This window comes from Pteropus alecto, unplaced genomic scaffold (genome assembly GCF_000325575.1).
Source record: "Pteropus alecto unplaced genomic scaffold, ASM32557v1 scaffold195, whole genome shotgun sequence".
NCBI classification, from domain to species: Eukaryota; Metazoa; Chordata; class Mammalia; order Chiroptera; family Pteropodidae; genus Pteropus; species Pteropus alecto.
Window position 1 is genome coordinate 3,046,704 of NW_006438073.1, and position 18,793 is coordinate 3,065,496.

Below are 18,793 nucleotides of genomic sequence, written 5' to 3' on the forward strand. Positions count from 1 at the left end.
AGTCGGTGTGGAGCCCTCACTGTGCTCCAGATCCCAGCGCCGGCCACTCGGACTCCTGAGGTCACAGCGCAGAGGGGGCTTCATTCAAGGGCACTTCGCCGCCTCCCCTTCCGGGGCCGACGCTGCACCCCCGCCCGGCAGCCTTGCTCTCAGTTCTCCTGTTTTGCATAGAGCATTATCTTCTCATTTTGCTTTTGTATTTTTTCTTTCCTTGCCCTGCTACTCCACCTCGTATACACTTCGCACATGCACACGCGCGTGCACACACACACACACACACACACACACACAACTACCTAGACTGTGAGCTTCGTAGCTGCAGGAATTGGATTGCATTTAACTCTATGTCCCCTGTGTCCAGTTATGGATGAAGAGATTCTTCTAGAAAGTAGTAAGGACTACTTGAGATACACTGCTCCATATTCTATAAACACTTGTCTTTCTACATTTATTTCAACAGTCATTCATTAGAAGGCAGCATATTTTATTGGTTAATTACACAAGTTCCAGAGTCAGGTTGCTTGAGCTTGAATTTTAACCTAGTGGCTGTTGATTTTCTTCATTTGTAAATGGAATCATGGTTGCATCTGTGTTTCATATTGTTATTGGAGGAATGAAGGAAATCGTTGATGCAAAGCACTTAACCCAGTGTCTCGTTCACAATGATAGAGCAGTTATTATTGTTGGAGTGGCATTATGTATGCTTTTAATTTACTTGAATTTCATTTATGTACACACTCAATCAACATAAAAGATACAGAAGGAGAGAGAGAACACTGTCGCCGTCGTCCCGGCCCCGTGGCCGCCGTCCTGCTCCGTGGGTGTGTGCCCGGTGTGAGCAGGGTAGGCGGCATGAGTGTGCTTCCTCGTCTCAGCCTCGGGGCCTGCCCGCTTCTCAAGTGCCGCCGTCTTGCTGTGTTGAATGTCATGCTAATGCTTGAAACTGTATTTCATAAGACATGGCCTCACGCAGCACAAAGCAGCCCCTTTATCTGGTGCTCAAGCCAAAAAATAAAATGTGTCCCCAGCGCCAGCGGAAAACACCCACGACGATCTGATGCTTCCCCACGCCGCCGCCTGCGGGGCTGGCAGGGCAGCTTTGACCATACGGGATGTGGTCCTACTTGTCATCATTCTGAACCTGTTGTCGTCACAGCCCAGCGTGGTGGCGAAGTCGTAGTGTAATCTCAGAGTGGCGCTCACCTAAGGACTAGGGATTAAATCATCATTTTGTTTAGAATGTAAGAACAAGGCGTGTTGGAGCAACACCCGGGGCCAGCATCCATGCCTGTTCGTAGGTTGCGTTAATGACTAGCCTGGATTTCCCCTCCAAGCCGCGGTGTCGTGTGGGCCTTTGCCTTTGGAATGTGCAGAGGGAGCGTGTCTGGGACTGCCAGCCTCGCCAGCGCCGACGAGCGGATTAGTAAGGGTAATGACTAACGACTGTCAGCTACATTGTTGGACCAAAAGTATCTCCAGTGGATGTTTTTACAAGTCCAGATATTAAGTAAAAGGCTTTAATTTGTGTTTGCTTTTTGTTTAGGTAACTACTCCAGACCCCCAACGTATAGCGGGGTGCCCAGTGCAAGCTACAGTGGCCCAGGGCCTGGCATGGGCATCAATGCCAACAACCAGATGCATGGACAAGGGCCAAGCCAGCCGTGTGGTGCTATGCCCCTGGGACGATTGCCATCAGCTGGGATGCAGAGCAGACCATTTCCTGGAAACATGAGCAGCATGACCCCCAGTTCTCCCGGCATGTCTCAGCAGGGGGGGCCAGGAATGGGGCCACCAATGCCAACCGTGAACCGTAAGGCACAGGAGGCAGCTGCCGCAGTGATGCAGGCCGCTGCAAACTCAGCACAAAGCAGGTATGCCGTCGGGGCGGGCAGTCTGTGTGTGGACATGTGAGCACATGCTGAGCACGGAGCTGCTTCGTCCCCTGGGTCACACAGAGTGGGGAGCAGTGGAGTGTTGTTTTGCTTGGCCATAGAGCTCAGAAAAGTAAATCACATGTTCTCTGAGTCATCAAGGAAGGAATCCGGGGAGTGGGCAAGTCAGTCGTGGGACGTTATTTGAAATGGCTATGAATAGTTATTGTAACCAGCAACCATAGGGAGTGTCTGTGTGGTTCCATTTAAACAGCAAGGTTTGGGCAGGAAATTCTAAAGCCTAAGAACTATTTAAAAATCTAAAACATTGAAAAATAACCTATCCCTTTTATTACCCCCACCATAAAAATCTTTCTAAAATAAGAACTTTGTATATGCACATATGTGTATTGTGTATGTTTGTCTAAATGTATATGTGTGCGGTTTGTATATTTTGTATTATTATGATGATATTTCAGAGAGTAAATTGATAGAGGAAGGCTTTATACTCAATTATTCGTTTTTAATCATGCTTTTTAAAATTATTTCTTTAAATACTTGACCTGCATAAAAATAACATTCTGACTTAAAAATTTATGAGGCCAAAGTGAATATGTTTTCAAAGAAGCACATGTAAATATGTTTTATGTTTATCATGTTAAAATACATTTTAAAACAAAGCACATTTAAAGATACATATGAAGATATGGTATCTTGAAGAAAAGATAAAATATTCGGATTTTTTCAAAGGGAAATAAAGCTAGGTGTGTGTTTGTGTGTGTGCGTGTGTGTGTGTGTATTTAAATGTGTCCCTTTGTTACTTTTCCTCTGAAGCTGCTATTTTGGGAATGTTAGGGACCCCTCCAGTCTGTTTGCTCCAAATAAAAAATCGAGGACTCAGAATGAAAATTTGTCATATTCTCTCTCTCTCTCTCTCTCTCTCTCTCTCTCTCTCTCTCTCTCTCTCTCTCTCTCTCTCTCTCTCTCTCTCTCTCTCTCTCTCTCTCTCTGTCTCTCTCTCTCTCTGTCTCTCTCTCCCTCTCCCTCTCCCTCTCCCTCTCTCTCCCCCACATAATAATTATTTAGAATCTTCTTTATACCGTGAAGCCAAACCTATGCAGACTTTAGGAAAGGTTTCAGTAAACCTGTCTGTGAGGACTGGTTTGGCTGGTCCAATTGAAGTTCTAATTTAGGTTTACATGAATTGTCTATTGTTGCAACTCATAAAGCACAATTTTTTTTCTTTTTAAGTAGAAAGTACTTAATTGAATTTGACATGAAGCCTTGGATAGTGATCTGGGAAAAAGATAACCATAGAGATTTTGATTAAAAAGTCATGATATGCTCCCTTTCTGAATTACTTTCTATATCATTTTCTGTAAGTTAATATATAAATACACATATACATGCATTTTCATTTTCTCTTTGTGGTCAGGAGACCGTTCCAGATCCTTGTCCTTCACATGCTGCCCATTTGAGCTCTCCAGTAGTTCAAATGGGGACTGTGTATTTCTTGGCTTTTACCACAGTCAAAGCTGTACTTAAGCACTGTGAACTGAGAATCCTACTCTGCCCTCACCTTTGCCCTGTCCCATGGCCTGTTTTGTTTTTTTTTGTTGTTGTTTCTTTTTTTTTAAGGAATGTCCCCAGTTCCACTCCCAGGCAGCTGCATGGCACAGAGTGTCATGCCACACCCCGTAACCCTCCGCACCTATGTGTGGAATGACAGAATGGACAGGGGGATTCATGCTTGTCTGCAGAACAAATCCAAAGAAGTTGTTCTTCTGTTCTACTTTAGGCCACCATACATTAGGTCGCCTGCTTATCCCAGCCAGTCTGGGGCTGGCGGACGCCCCATGTTTTCTTCCCAGCACCCCAACTATGGCACCTCTCAGGCTCCCATGATGCACCAGCCTGACCAGTACGGGTAGGTAGCCACATGCCCCGACGCGCTGCGGGACCTGGCATTTTTTTTGAACTGTCGATGAACGTGCCATCTGGCTGCAAAAGTAATGCCCCAAACGAGACAGTGAAAGGCCCAAAAGGAAACGCGTCCCTGGGGGGCTTGTCTCTCGTTTATTTTTGTTCGTTTCGGGTTTTTTGTTTGTTTCGTCGTCCCGTTTTGTTCCTCATTCTTATGAACAGCACTGCGGTGGTCGGGTAGCAGCCTGCATGCTGTCCCCAGACCCTGGCTTTGCATGGCTTCCGGCATGGCCTCTTCCCTTCGTGCCTGAGAGGGAATAGAAACTGCCACCTCCGTGACATAGTGAAATCGCCTCCCGTGGTGTCGCTTTGCCCATGTTGTCGTCGTGTCGTCTAGGACCTTGTATCGTGGAGCACCGTTTTGACTGTTACTGTCACTCCTGCCACCGCAGTGACCTGCTCCTGCACACACCCCTGCACTCAGAGTGCCGAGACCTCATTTGCCCAGAGATGCACAGCAGGAGACACGACTTAGGTTATTAATAGGACCCGTGAGGGGTTTCATTATGTCATCGCTGAGCAAACATCTGTGCCAAGGGTTTCTATTATTTCTTTCTCCCAAGGAGGTTTAGAATATTGAAGTCACCAAGAAAATACAACCAGATAATCCAACACAGAATTTTCTTTCTAAACACAGTGTTGCCATATTATTATCAATTACAACACAGGAATTACATACAGCAACAAAAAGTGTCTCTCTTCCTACTACAAAACTATATAATATCAGGCTGTCACCATTTTAGATTAGTGAAAGCTCTTAAAGTATGTTATTATTGAATGACTTAGTAAGCAAAAATATTATGATTGATATCATTTTGCACACAGTAACAATGATTAGATTTTCCTACATAGATTGAATCACGTTTAGTAGTTACTTTCAGTAGAAATCACCACATTTTTGGTTAAAATAAAACAGGGAACAGTCAACTATCTTTATTTAAAGACTAACCGTATTGAACTATGCTTTCACTACTTGTTACGAATGCATGGCACAGAAAGCGCTTTAATAGTTTTGTATTCAGTATACATTTATTTAGACAGCAAGAGCAAGTGATGATTTTGCAATTGAGAGTTCTGAATCCTGTAAACATGGTTCTAAATGTCGACCAACAAGTAGAGATTTCTATAAACGTAATCCTAAACTATAAACATAATTCTGAAAGAGAAATAACAAATAGAGAATTAAGTGAACATACTTATTTGGGGGAAATTGTCTTTTCCTCTCTTTTCCTTTCGTGTTGTACCTTCAAGGTCACATCATGAATCAGTGGGAAGATAGCAATGTGGGGAGAAGAGCATTTATCATCAGCTGCTAAGCCATAGGATCTGTCCTTTACCAACTCAGGAGTCCTATTGAAACCCGCAAAGCTAGTTTGGCTGTGCCTTGCCAAGCCACATTAAGCAGCTGTGTAAAATGAATTTAAATGGCATGCATCAGAGTGAAATCTCTTCCACTGGGGCAGAAAATCAATGTTAGCTAACCAGCACAGGAAGATCAAATCTGCGTTTCCGCCAGCCACATCCAGACAGCTTCCTTAGACAACACCTCCTCTTTAATTAAAAATAAGAAAAAGAAAGATGTTGGAGTTTCTATGTAAATCTTTAAAAGTGCACTTGGCAGAGGTTCATCTTTGCAGGCCCACCCCATTAGCCCTGAATTTTGTCTTTCATGTCTACAGCAGCCTTTCTATAAAAGAAAGAAAATAAAGTTTTATTTCTATTTTAAATCTTCCTTCCTTCCCACTTTTCAGTACACGTAATCCGTCATGCCTTTTCTTTAAGCAGAGGTTTGAATGTGGGAAAACGTGTAGTACACGTTCGAATGCTACAAGCTAAGAAATTTGGTTTTCAACATGCTTTTGCTTCACCTAACAGCCCATTGCAGCAAACGCATGTTTTTGCTTTTGTTATGTTTTCTGTCCCACTGGTAGCTCTGTCAGGTTACAGTTAGGCTGGCAGTATGAAAAGCCAGTTTGCTAAGTTTCAGTTTCTTTTTGGAGAGGAGGAAGTGGCTCACGCTTTCAGAAACAGTGTTCACGGTTTGTTATAATGACTTATTTCTCAAGTAAGAATCCCAGAGGGGCTAGAGCCTATGAAAGAACCTGAAAAAGACAAATTAATGACCAAGAGAGAGAGTGAGAGAATGTGTGTGTGTGTGATTAGAAACAGAACGCTCACTGTAAAAATGAGAGACTGTGGCAGTTATGCTTCAGGCTTTCTCAGCTGGTAAGTGTAAGATCGCACAGAGAACAAACACAGGTGTAGCTGGGTGGAAGCCGTTTACTAATTCCTTTTTTAAAGAGCGACACTACAAGAGTAAAACCCACCTGCTGCGTTGAGTACGTAAAGATATATAGATGAATTGTTTTTTCTTTTTCACCTTTTGAGTAAAGGAATTCTTTATTTTGATTATAAGAGTATTTATAATAAAAGGTGGTGAATCTTATTGTTCAGGTACTAGACTGGCTGAGTAATCACATCCAGTTATTTGAAATTAACAATTGCTATCTGTCTAGGACCCCTCGCCCCCCATACACTCTGAGACTTTTTACTCAGAAAACGCATTGCTGTGTGCAGTTTTATAGCATTTCTAGTTAATGTAATACTTTTTTGAATTAATGAGAAACAGCATTAGAAATATTAGTTGATCTTACTAAAAGCTTGGTTCAGGGATAGCAAATGACTTTCATCTTCAGTCCATTTCTGATGGCTGTATTTATATAGCATTGTGTTGGAAGGTTTCTGAGATATCATCTGAACTAGGAGATCCAAAGTGAGCGAGAAGTTCAGGGAAGACGTCAGCCTGCTACTTCCTAAAGCGTCGCCACGAATCCCAGGCTACAACACAGTCTAGTATTTTTTGAATGACTGAAACCATTTTCAGTGACCTTTATGCTTAAAACACACACACGTGTACATGCACATGTAACATGGATTTCGAATGACTGAAACCATTATCAGTGACCTTTATGCTTAAAACACACACGTGTACATGCACATGTAACATGGATTTCCCTCAGTCATTTAGTGTGCTTCGCATCCACTTACTCAAGGTGGCACCTGGTACTGTCCAATAGTTGACATCCCTGCCACGTATACATGATTTGTGGATTTGGATATTTCAGTTATCCAGGGGTTTTTTCCTGGAAGTGAGCTCCAATACAATGCATGACTTTAGTGAATTTACAGAAGGCTTGGCAAGCCCTAGCTAGAGCTTCAGGTGACACCTGGAAGTCTGAGTCTGCCACCCCCAGCGGCATAGATCAGCTTTAGTCGAGTCTTCAGTGACTTGCGGTGGTTTATGTCAATGTTCTGACACAGATCTTTAAGATAATATTTTCATAAGAAAAGGTTCCATGAGGATGTAGAGTTTCAGTTATAGAGTAATAGAATTGTAAAGCTGGAAGGATTTTAGGTGTCATCCAGTCTCTACTCCTTGATTTTATGGTGGAGGAAACTAAGACCTACGATGACATTATCTGTTCAGGATCATTTAGTTAGTTACGGGCAAGGCAAAGCGGACCCCGGGGCCTCTCTCCCGGTCCTATTGCTCTTTCTTCTACTTAGTGCTCTCAGTATAGATGTTGCCTTTTTAAAAATACTCTTAATTTTAGTTCTCCCTCGTGTCTGAAGGCAGTGCTAACTGTTAGAACCAAATATTAACCAGTGTCTCGGTGGAGATGCTGCTTCTTACATGCAGGTCTGGATTTTTTTTCATTAGCTCAGCCTTTGTTTCACCGGAGTGGAAATTTTGCACATTCGCACTGAGATTCGGTGTGCAGCAGGGCCGGTTTGTTTCTGGAACCACATCTGACCTTGTGAGATGAAGCAATGGTTTACTTGATGCCACACAGATGAGTTTGAATATCTGTCCTTGGCATCCTTTGATTGCCTGCCAATGACATTTGTTCTTGTGATTGGCGTGTAGCTGGTACAGTAAGGATTTGGAGCTGTACGACATAGAATCAGAAGTTGGCATTTTTACCTGGATAAATGCGGACACCTGTCCAAGGCTGACACAAGGGGGCCTGCCGTCCCCAGAGTACTCCCCAGTGGACTGACCAGACACCACACGGAAAGAGACTTGTAGACTTCTTAATTTTGGAAAAAAATGAGTCAATCTCAAGAGTGTTCTTACTCTTGCCTGAAGGGAATTTTATGCTGAATATCGTAACCACAAGTCTGGAGACTTACATTTTAGTACTATCCGTCATACCAAAAAACGAGGATAACTGAAATTTTTAAATATTTTTGGTTTTAGTAAAATAGGAGATTGGAGGTTTTAATTAATGTTATTCTTTAATCTTAGCCACTCTTTAACAGAGCAGATAAATCCTGTGGCGTCTTAGCCATTAGGTAGCTTGATCGGTAGCAGCCCAGCCCAGCCTGGGGGAGTTTGAGCCTCCGCCTTCCTCTGCTGGGAGCAGCCGCTGCACTCGCAGACGCGGGCGGACCGGCGTCCTTTGGGTGCATCGCCGTTTCTCCCTGTGTCTCATGTGCGCCCCACACCCACACACAGCTTCCGGCAACTGTTCTTTCGTGAAGCATATTTATAATTCATTTCCCCTGTTGCAATTTGCCAACAAAGCACTTTTTCTCTATTATTTTCCTCTGAAGCCAGCATGACGCAGTTCTGCTGACGGGCTAGGAGCCCCTGGTGTGGAAATACACTAATGGCCGTCGTGCATTCGCGTGTCAGAGAGAAGGGGCGAAAAACTTCAGTGTCGAGTTGTAGGGGGGTCCATGGTACTGAAGGGCTGCGAGTACTTTGTAGTAAGAAAGGTTCTGGCCCTTTGGATTTGGGACAGTTAGGTTTTAAAATAATAGCTGTGATTTGAAAAGTCATGTTAGTGAAAGACAAAGATTCCAAAGGCTTAAATAGTATTTTTATTTCTGCAACTAAATGTAAGTCTTTGCATTGTCATCTAAATACCGTGCTTTAATTTTTAGCCTTTTTTTCGCCTTCAAAATTTAAAATTTGAATGTTATGTTGGTATTTTAAGATTATGATTTTGATCGAATCTTTCAGTTACAGAACTATTAAGGCAGCCGTAAAGTACATTATTAGTCTTCAAAAAGTACTAAAACACTGATCAAAGTAGGAGATGTACAGCAAACGTTTAATGGACTAGAGCGAAGTTCCCTGAGTGGTGGTGTTTACTTAGCCTCGTAAACACGTACACAGCCCCACCCCCACCATGGCAGGGGCGAGGCTCATGAGCATCTATTTTTTTTTCTTGTGTGTAAATTGTGGTTTATTCGCACAATGGTATACTGCACAGTGGTTTAAAGGAACGAACGTGCTGTTGAGAGAGAAAAGCAAAGTTATAAGAGAGCGTGTATTTTTTATGAGTCCCCGGGCTGCCTGGTGAAGAAGGCCAGCACGATCTGAGGACTGGCTTTGGGATTCCTGCTCCTGAAGACAGACGCGGAGGGAAGGGGCAGGAAGCGGCCAGCTCGGACGCCCTGTTGCTTATACTTTCTCCGGATGGACGTCGGATGAGGAAAACACTGGACTAGATCCAGGGAGAGTGGGCAGCGTTAGAAGGAACTGTCGCTCTTGCAGACCTGTCACCACAGTTCACACTTCGGGGCTCTCGACTGATGGCAGCGTCCGTCTCCTGAAACTCCTCTCACTTCCTGCGTCGTAGCGCCCGCCTCGGACGTCAGCGCCCTCCACAGACCAGTGTCGTCGGACGTCAGCGCCCTCCTCAGACGTCAGCGCCCGCCTCGGAGATGAGCGCCCTCCTCAGACGTCAGCGTCGTCGGACGTCAGCGCCCTCCTCAGACGTCAGCGTCGTCGGACGTCAGCGTCATCGGACGTCAGCGCCCGCCTCGGAGGTCAGCGCCCTCCTCAGACGTCAGCGTCGTCGGACGTCAGCGCCGTTCTCGGACGCTGAACTCCAGGCTGCCAGCCGTGCTACACCTGCCTTCTCAGTCCAGAATGTCTCCCTTCCCGGTCTGCGCCTCACTGGTCTGCGCCTCACTGCTGGCGCTGTCCTCACATCTAGGGACTCTAGATGACACGTGTGGTGGGGTGGGGCCCCGCCAACCAATGAGTCTCCCCGGGTGGGGGGCGTGCCCTTGTCTGCAGGGCCGGCCTCACGGCCCCCCTGCCGTCTCCGCCCCACACACCCCCAGCCTCACAGCAGACGGACTCAGATCCAGACCCGGCCTTGCCGTCCGCCCGGCCCCGGCAAACCCAGCAGCGCAGCGCAGCGCGGCCGGTCCCCGCTGTTCGGGCCTGGACGGGCCTGGACGGACGGGACTGGAGGTCCCCGCCTCTCAGGTAGGAGGTTCTTTCCGGACGCGCACCGCTCGCAGGGGCGTGGACCCCACAGCAGCTTCGTGCGGTAGCGTTGGCCGCGTCACCAGCTTACAAAGCTTTCAGGCTGATCCAGGACATGTGGGGTGGTTCTCGGTCTGAAGGCCGGTAACCTCAGCAGAGTTTCGAGGCACTCGGCGGGGCAGGGTGCTGAGGAGGCCGGGATCTGGGTCTCTGGGCTTCGGGAAGCCTTGCGGGTGGCTTGGGAAGATGGAGGTAGATCGTTAGGTGGGGCCGACGCTCTGACTGCTCCCAGGGCTTCCAGGGCTTCGTAGGGGGTAGCAACTCCCTGAGGCTCCTCTTACTCTTGACCTTCATTCTTATTTTGAATTCTCCTTCCCTTATGTAGATTAAACCAAACCGAACAAGAACGCACAGCTACAAAGCCCTAATGTTCTGTTTCTTCCTTTTAAAGCTAACTGTTACTGCCTTGACTTTGATTGTTAAGTACTCAGCAGGTGAGAACTTGCTGGATCCTGCTCCTCCCACTTCTCAGGGCAGAGCAACAGTAAGGACACGAAGAACCTTTTTTTGCTCAGTTTTAGGCCTTTCCTGCAGTATTTTTACTGTAATTTTGAAGTGTTTTGCTTAAATTAAGTAACTTTGCGGCCCAAGACCACACTTAGCTCAGGAAATGTGTAAGAATTTTAGGAGGATTTTTTAAAAATTAGAAATGACTGTATTGACATATTTTCTGGTACTACAGCCCTGGACAAGTACATGCTATGTTAGAGGGCTTTACAAAATATTGCTGGGATAAAGTATATGAGACAGAGATCTCACAGCCCTAATCCTTTTTCATTTTCCAGCCAACAGACTGGTTCATTAAGGTCCACAGAGCCTGTGAATGCGTAGAGATCTGTGCCTTCTTAATTACCTCACTCCTAAAAACCACTCCGATTAGTTTGTTGCTGGTTGCTACTCAGCTCCTTAGCATTTTCAGGCGTGTATGCTCCCCGTGTCTGAGGAGCCTGTACCTCGAAGGAGACCCACTTCCCTTGTCCATCCCTGTACGCAAGAACGGGATATCCTGGGGTAGACAGTGGGTACCCCTACCACCGAAAACAGATGGCCCTCTTTGTAAATTATCAGAGATTTTTTTTTTTTTTATGTAATCTCAAGAGAAACTTTTGTTTTTAAGTAAACATCTTTAATGCAGTTACAAAAGGCCACTTTTTTCTTTGCGGATGTCATGGCACTAATTTTTCTTCCACAAGGGACAACAGATGTCATTTTACAAGACCAGGGAACTGTGCTGTTTATATCTTGTCAGAGGCCAGGGGGAAGCTACATGTTCCAGAACCCACGAAGTTATGGGAGTCCCCTCGTACAAGCAAGAGACAGATTTGGGGACCTATTGTTGCCCTGTGGCTTTCGTCCGCTCCCTGCACTTGAGGCAGCCAGAGTGCTAGGCATCAGCAGGGAAGTGCTGACGTCAAAATCTGAATGAAGCATCTTCAAAAGGGAGGCTTTGAGTTCATTTTTGTATGGTTGCCAGGACACAGTTTATAATAACAGCACAGTGGGCTTAACAAACCAAAATCACCTATGCAATGAAGAGAACATTCTTAATTATCAATTATCAGAATTGAAGCATCCAGATACTTTCGGCATTTTCTTCACATCCAGACAAGGATGGCCCTCACTTCAAAATCCTTGAGCTCTGTTTGTTCCCCTGGTTGCTTTGAGAGAGAAGGTGGAGACCAGTCAGCTGCCTTAGGAACAGCTCAAACCAGTTTACCTGCATCTAGGCAAAAAAGGACTGAATCTTGAAATTGCACAATAGGTGCCATTTTAGCAGTAAGATCTAGGAGCAGAACTGAGAACAGGTTGAGACCGTCTGAGAAGTCCTCATGAAGTAGTTAGAAAGAGAAAATGTTTCTGACGTAGGCTTTTAAGAAACCCAGGATGGAATATGCAGTAGTCCTCGGTGGTTGGTGGAAATAGCTTCACCAAGATGCAAAGGTGAAAATGCAACTTTTTGGAGAAAAGTGGAGACAAATGAGAGAAATGCCTTAGACACCAGAGACTCTGTGGCCGCACCAGGTTATACCAGGAAGAAGCCCTCCTCCTCCGGAGAGTGAGCCCGTAAACACGTCCCTAAAAAGACCATTCTCGAAAAAAGACCATTCTCGAGAACGTGTTAACAAAGTTACCACGACCTCTCTGTTGAAAGGGTCTTTTTCATAGAGCTGTTGAAAATAGCCCATTCTTAAAGGAAAAAAGTAAAACTTAAATGTATCGATTACCAAAGGGTTTGGGGAGTTACTCCTTTTTGGCCGGAAAATGACTAAATGTAGCTGTTGCTTTGTCGGGGGCATTCTACCCATAGTAGCTTTCTGTAAGGAGGCAGGCTGCCTTGAGAAGAGATCACGTTCAGAGCGAGGAAGATCGTGGAGAGAAGACTCGGGCAGTATTGTAAAGGGAGGGAAGACGAACAGAAGGGCCCACTCTGCTCGTACAGCTCGGAGGCAGCATGCCCAAAGCCAAGCTCATGGCTGCTCCGGCGTTTCCGTCATTGCCCATTCTCCATCCTCTGGTGCAAGCCGGACACCTAGGAGACACCTTGGTGCACCGCTCCTTTCCTCACAGTATCTCACTCATCACCAAGGCCCGCCAGGTTTGCCTCCAAGGTCTCACTTAGCTCTTTCCCGCTCCCCATGCCCGGTTCCAAGGCACCGCCATCTCTTACCTGGACTGTCGGAGTAGCCGCGCAGCCCGCTGGCCCTCCACTCGTCCTTCTTGCCTCCTGCCGTCCTCCCTTCCACAGTCAGAGACCACTGCCTTCTAAATACAAATCCTTATGCCATTCCTCTTGCTTAGCAACCTCTAGTCTTTTCCCGTTTCTCTTAGGACACAGACAAAACTTTACAGAACCGTAGCTTTGCATGGTCTGGCCCTTCCTTCCCTCTCCACTCTCCGTTCTTACTGGTCCTCCTCACTCCACTGAGTCCCCTTTCTGTCCCTCAAGTCCCATCTGAGGGAAGGGCCTGGAGGGCCAGCATCCCTTCCTCAGGGCGCTTTTCCTCACTTCCTGTGTTAGGAGTGCCCTGGCACACGCACCGCCTCTTATCGACACAGCTGGCACCAGTCCACACTGCTCTGGTTATTTGATGTTGTTTGTTTATTTTTGTTTTAGACCACCACTGTGCTCATTCTTACCCCTCTCCTCTCACACCTATCTTAAAACACCCATCTTGAACTTGAAATGATTGGAGAACTATCAACTAAATAGAAGGTACTTCTGATTAATTTTAGTTATTTCTACTATGTCTCTGAGCAAAAGGGGTGTAGTAGTTTTTTTTTTTTTTTAAACACCATGTGACTCTGTATTTTTATAGAACTCTACAAATTTTAAGTCACTGGTACTTCTGTTTGTTCTTTGTCTCTGGTTTAATGATACGAAGCCACTTTACCTCCACGGGGTTGATTCCTAGCCAGAGCCACTGGCTTGTTGAAATTATAATATTATTTTGCCATCAAAATGGCTCATGCATTTGTGTTCATAGGCATACTGGTGGGTCAGCCACCCCAAGGATGGGCCAGGGCTCAGCAGCTTTCTTTTCTGGTTTGATAGTGGTGTTCTGGAAACATAGGGAGTGTTTTTCTCTCCTCAGCTATGAGATTTAAAATAATCTCAACTGAAGTCGTCCTTGGTTCTGCTTTCAAAGAGTAACTTAGGTTCCAAGTCTTTTACCAGTGGTGCTGGACACATATGAACATAGTGTGTGTTTATACAGCATTTAAAATAGGGTATCCTTTGTACTGTTATGTAGACGATTGGAGCTCTCCAAGAATAAACTCTGCTGGAATTGGGCTTTTTTGAAGTTCACGCTCCTGGTTTTGATAACTACTGAGTTTAAGTGGAAAAGCACCCCAAATTTCAGTCTTACGGGCTAATTTATTTAGTAAGTAATCTTTTCTGGTTTTGTAACTCAAACTACATCTATAGTAACAATCTGTACAGAGAAAGGTAGGTACATTTGACAGTCTTACAGTTTTCTAGTAAAGCATGCATCGCTTTATGTCTGTTTGAACGTAGGAGTGATGTTTGCAATGGATAAGCTAGAACTGTCCAAGAGTGGAGCTTCTCTGTGTCTTTGCCTCTGGGACTTAAAGTAATGGCTTCACTCGTGTGTTGTTGGTTCCAGAGCAGTTCTCTGCCTGTCCATCCTCTTCTCCCAAGAGCTGTGTCAGAAAGACATTCATTTTCAAGATACATGTTTCACACTTCCCTGTTGATCACTGTTGAGAAAACACGGTGGTGATTGCTAAAATGATAAGGCCTAAAAATTCTTTTAATGAACCATAATCTACAGACTGTTTTATTTTAAATTTTATTACAGTTGACTTAAAAACAATATATTTAGAAAATGGATTCCATCCTAATATTTCTAATTGCTAAATGCACACTGCGGTGGGAAGCTCTGTTCCAGTTTCTGCCTCCCCAGTGGACCACTGGAAATGATCACTTTAAATTGGCATTTGCTTCTGGTTTTTTCCCCAAACCAGCCTTTTATTGGCAGATGAATGTGTGATGTTTGAGAAATCTCCAAAGTGACTAAAGGAGAACTTGTGGAAAATCACGTGTATGTGTGCACCGGTATGTATCTGTGCGTATGTGTGCGCGTGTGTGTGCGCTCATGTGTGTGTGTTTGTAGACTAGAAGCAGGACCGGGGGCGCTTCAGGGAAGTGCGTTCGCAGGCCCTACTTCGGAATTACTTGTCTCAAGAACCCGGTTTTCGTCCTTGCATGACGGATCTTAAACCCTCACATCTAGTCCCAACGGAAGACTGCCTTAGACGCGGTTCTTCGGTCACCACGCAGCCCTGCGTGTTTTAGTGCCGTCTTTGGCATTTCCAAGGCGGCAGGAGTGGTGCCCGCCGGCCAGACCCGCCCGCTGCGCGCACCCTGTGGTTTGTGCAGCGCCCACTGGGTGCCTTCAGGGGCACAGCGTGACGTTATGTGTCTGTGCATCAGGCCCTTCCAGGACGTGATTGGGCCTTGGCTGCCGCGGCCCCCGCAGGTTAGGAGTCGGTGGCCACAGGGCAGCTGCGGTCTGCAGCAAAAGCCACCCGAGCCTGCAGACCCCCAGGACCCGCAGCCCATGGGCCCCAAACCGAGGGTCGGGGCGGCGCACACTCGCCTGGGGACCACTCACCTCTTGGCGGGGTTTACACAGAAGCGTTTCCCTCGCTTCAGTTTGAACTTTTGCCTGGGTTTGTTTTGTTTTGCTTGGCCCACTCTCGTTTCCATTTGAAAAAAAATTGTGTCTCGTGATTGACCTCTTGGCTCCGAACTCCGCTTGGAACGTTCCAAATGTCACGGTGGTCAGAACGGGTTTGGCCGCGAGAGTGTGGCCTCTGGGGGGGCCGCCCCTGGGGTCGCGGGGGTCCCAGGGATGGCAGGCAGCCCAGCCAGGCAAGCTCTCCCCAGGCGGGGGCCGCAGAAGTCCTCCTAGCAGCGCCGTGACCAGTCAGCATGCTCGGCTTAGGGGGCGGCCATCTCATGTCCCCTTCCACAGAACAAACTGTCCCAATGTCCAAAATTCAACGGAGAGCATTGGAAACTCTTTTTTAGTATTAAGCCCATCTTACTTGTTCAAAATGACCCAAGTTTTGCCAGTAATTTCCAGAGCAATAATGAATAGGATTGCTTCTGTGAGGGCCAAAGCCTGGCTCTCTCCACCATTCTGACAGGTGGCCGAGCGCTGTGCTCATGGCCACACGTGCCCTGCGTCCCTAGGAAGACTCGCTTCCCTCTGGCTCCGGCCCTGCTTGGGCACCATGTGGCCTGCAGCACATGAGGTGAACTGCTTCCCGAAGCCCATGTCCAGGGGGCTGTTGTATTTATTACTTCCACCACCTCTCACTGCGTCCACCTCGCTGAAAGCCCAGAGAAAAGCAGCAGTCTGATTTGTCAGCTTTCTCTGGCTAAAGAGGAGTCCAGTAGACAAATAGGTGTACAGAAGGCTGCTGTAGAACACTTGGTCTCATCAGGTGTCGGCAGTGGAGAAAACAGGTACACCCGTCATCTAGAAGCTGGCTTGGGCAATTGCATTTTCTGCCACGTGGTTGCTGTGTGTCTTTAGGCAAGTTATTTAATCTCTCCGATCTTTATTATCTTTCTTTGTATGTGAGTGTAAATCCACCCACTTTCCTCCAGGAATTTAAAAAGTCAAATGTGTAAAGTGCTCAGAAATCATGCCAGGCATATTTGTAAGTACTTACTAAGCAATTAACGTTAATATCGTTATCAGTCCCTTCATGTTCAAATGTAAAACCTGAGGCCCAGTGAGCCAAAGTGATGTGCTCCCAGATCCCAGCTGCAGTGGAACATGTGGCAAGTGGCAGAGTCGAGACCCCTCCCTTTTTAACCAGACTCGCAGAAGCCGAGGTCATAGTTTAATTGAGGACCATTGTAACCAGCAGCTGACATCCAACACACCAACCTTTACATCTTTAATTTTTTATTATTTTAAGGGTATTTTTAAAATCTCTAAAGTATACCATCGTCATCTTATGGTGATTGAAGATGGACAGAACTTGGGGGAGAAGTCATAGGTTAGGGTTAGGGGGGCCTTTGAAGTTACTTCATTTGACCATCTGCCTGGTGGATTTTATATCTGATTCTCTTTTTCATCTTAGTGATAAACAATCGGCTTAAGGAATTGTTAGTTTCCTGTACATGTTGGTTATACTATGTGTGAAACGATTTGTTGGAAGCTTGAAAAGGTGGCCATCTTTCATGATTCCTGTTTACAATGATAAAAATGTTCTCTATCGATTGATTTAAAACATATTTTTAGTAGATGTCACATGCTCAGTTGTTCCTCTCACGAGGCGTACACAATCTAGAAGAACCAAACATGCACATAAATTGTTTTAATGCACAAAAGAAAGTGCAGAGTGCTGTGAAAGGCACAGAGTCTGCAGAAGGCAGTGCTTCCAGGTGGGAAATGAGGACGGACTTCATAGAACAGGTGGCCCCTCATCTAGGTCTTGAAGAATGGGCCAGAGTTGGCTGAGATTCGGAAGCAGTCAATGACTTGAAGTGGTCTCCAGAAAACACAACCTGTTCATAAGTTAAGGATGCTCTTCCTGTGATCTGTCTGCTAGGAAATTGAGAGAACTGTCCCAACATCTGCCACTTGTTCTTTTGAAACAGTTGCATAAATGCTAAATTGTCTTTCATTTGAATGAAAACACCTCAGAAAGAACCCAGGATATGTGAGTTAATGCCAGTTGCCTACATGCTGATGTTAAGACCCTTAACCATATAGAAATATGTTCGTGGCTGCTGGGCGATGCATTTATAAGTGTGTGATGACCCAGAGGTTAATCAGAAGCCACTGGATGGTCTCAGGTGCATTCATAATGAGCCGCAGTGGGGATTACAGTACTGACTCGGCAGTCCGTCATTATTCAAAGTGGAACCTCAGTGAGCTGAGCATTCAAGGCTGAACTAACACTCTTTTCTCCCAGAGCCGCACTCACACTACGTCTTTCAGCCTTCTAGAATGTTCTTTCCAAGCCATCATCAAATGTTAGCTTCTACAGAATCCCCATGAATGGTTGTATAATTAAAAGGAAAAAAAAAAAACTCAAACCTTTGATACTTTTAATTTTCAACTTTTTCTACAAGCCAGAAAGTTTAATCCACTGAAAATAGCTACACGAAAAGAATAGTATATTATTTTTTATTAATGACTTAATCCTTTAAAAAATCTCTTTAAAACTTTTTTACTATTATACATTGAGCCACCAAATGACAGTTTAATGGAGGTGGAGGGGATTGTAATCATAATTTGGAACAGAAAAACGAAGGTTTTACCCCTCCTGTTAGTTTTTTTTTTTTACTCTTAAGAGTAAACATTCGTGACCAAAACTCTGAAAAGTTTTTTTAAAGGTACAGTATACTATTAATACAAGAAAAGTTTGCCTACAATGTGAAGTCTTTAAAAGATTTTGCCACATTGTTGTCATTTGCTTTTGTTATAATTTTTCTTGGGGAATTAAACCACCTTGCCAATTAAGTCCTCCCCTCCTCCCCATTACCTACTGTTAGAGAAGTGACTTTGCATGACAGTTGTCTCCTTCAGATGGAAGATGCCAGTGGTGGTTTCCAAGAGTGAAGAGGTTTCCCTCAGTGTAGACACAAAAGTAACCGAACTAAGTCTCCACAAAGATAAGGTCATGAGTCTGCATGGCAGTTGGGGAGGGCTGGGCCTATTGGAACAGGAGCCTATTAGGGACACTTATAGCTTGGTCTAGGCACCTCTTCTTTTCCTGTCTCAGGAAAAGAAGTGGAGTCTGATGTTTACTGTGTAATTTTAATATAGGGAAATTGGTATGTTTTTAATAGCACCTGATTTCAGAATGAAAAATAATAGGGCTGAAGGGAGTTTGAGAAATGCTTTCTCTCATATTCATTATATCAGAAAATTTAGACCAAAGAATTTTTTTTAAGTAACATTCCCACACTGCTTATTTGTTTTTCATTTCTTGACTTCTATTTTTTGATGCAAGGATACTAAGTAATTTTAATAGATCTTATTGTTAGAAATTAATTTTGCTTGCTTTTGTAATTCCTGTTCTTATTTCAAGTTCTCCC

At 45.2% G+C, this 18,793-nt stretch overlaps 1 protein-coding gene across 6 annotated transcripts in view; it reads left to right on the top strand.

The window, feature by feature from the left end:
* ARID1B (AT-rich interaction domain 1B) overlaps positions 1-18,793 on the top strand; it is a 341,059-nt gene that overhangs the window by 283,401 nt on the left and 38,865 nt on the right. For 5 of the 6 annotated variants that reach the window (XM_015591903.2, XM_015591900.2, XM_025049064.1 and 2 more), the window contains 2 exons: positions 1,544-1,871; positions 3,670-3,798. In XM_015591903.2, the coding sequence (XP_015447389.2) occupies positions 1,544-1,871; positions 3,670-3,798 (457 nt within the window). The remainder of the gene's footprint in view (positions 1-1,543; positions 1,872-3,669; positions 3,799-18,793) is intronic. The other variant, XM_015591902.2, reaches the window with a different exon arrangement.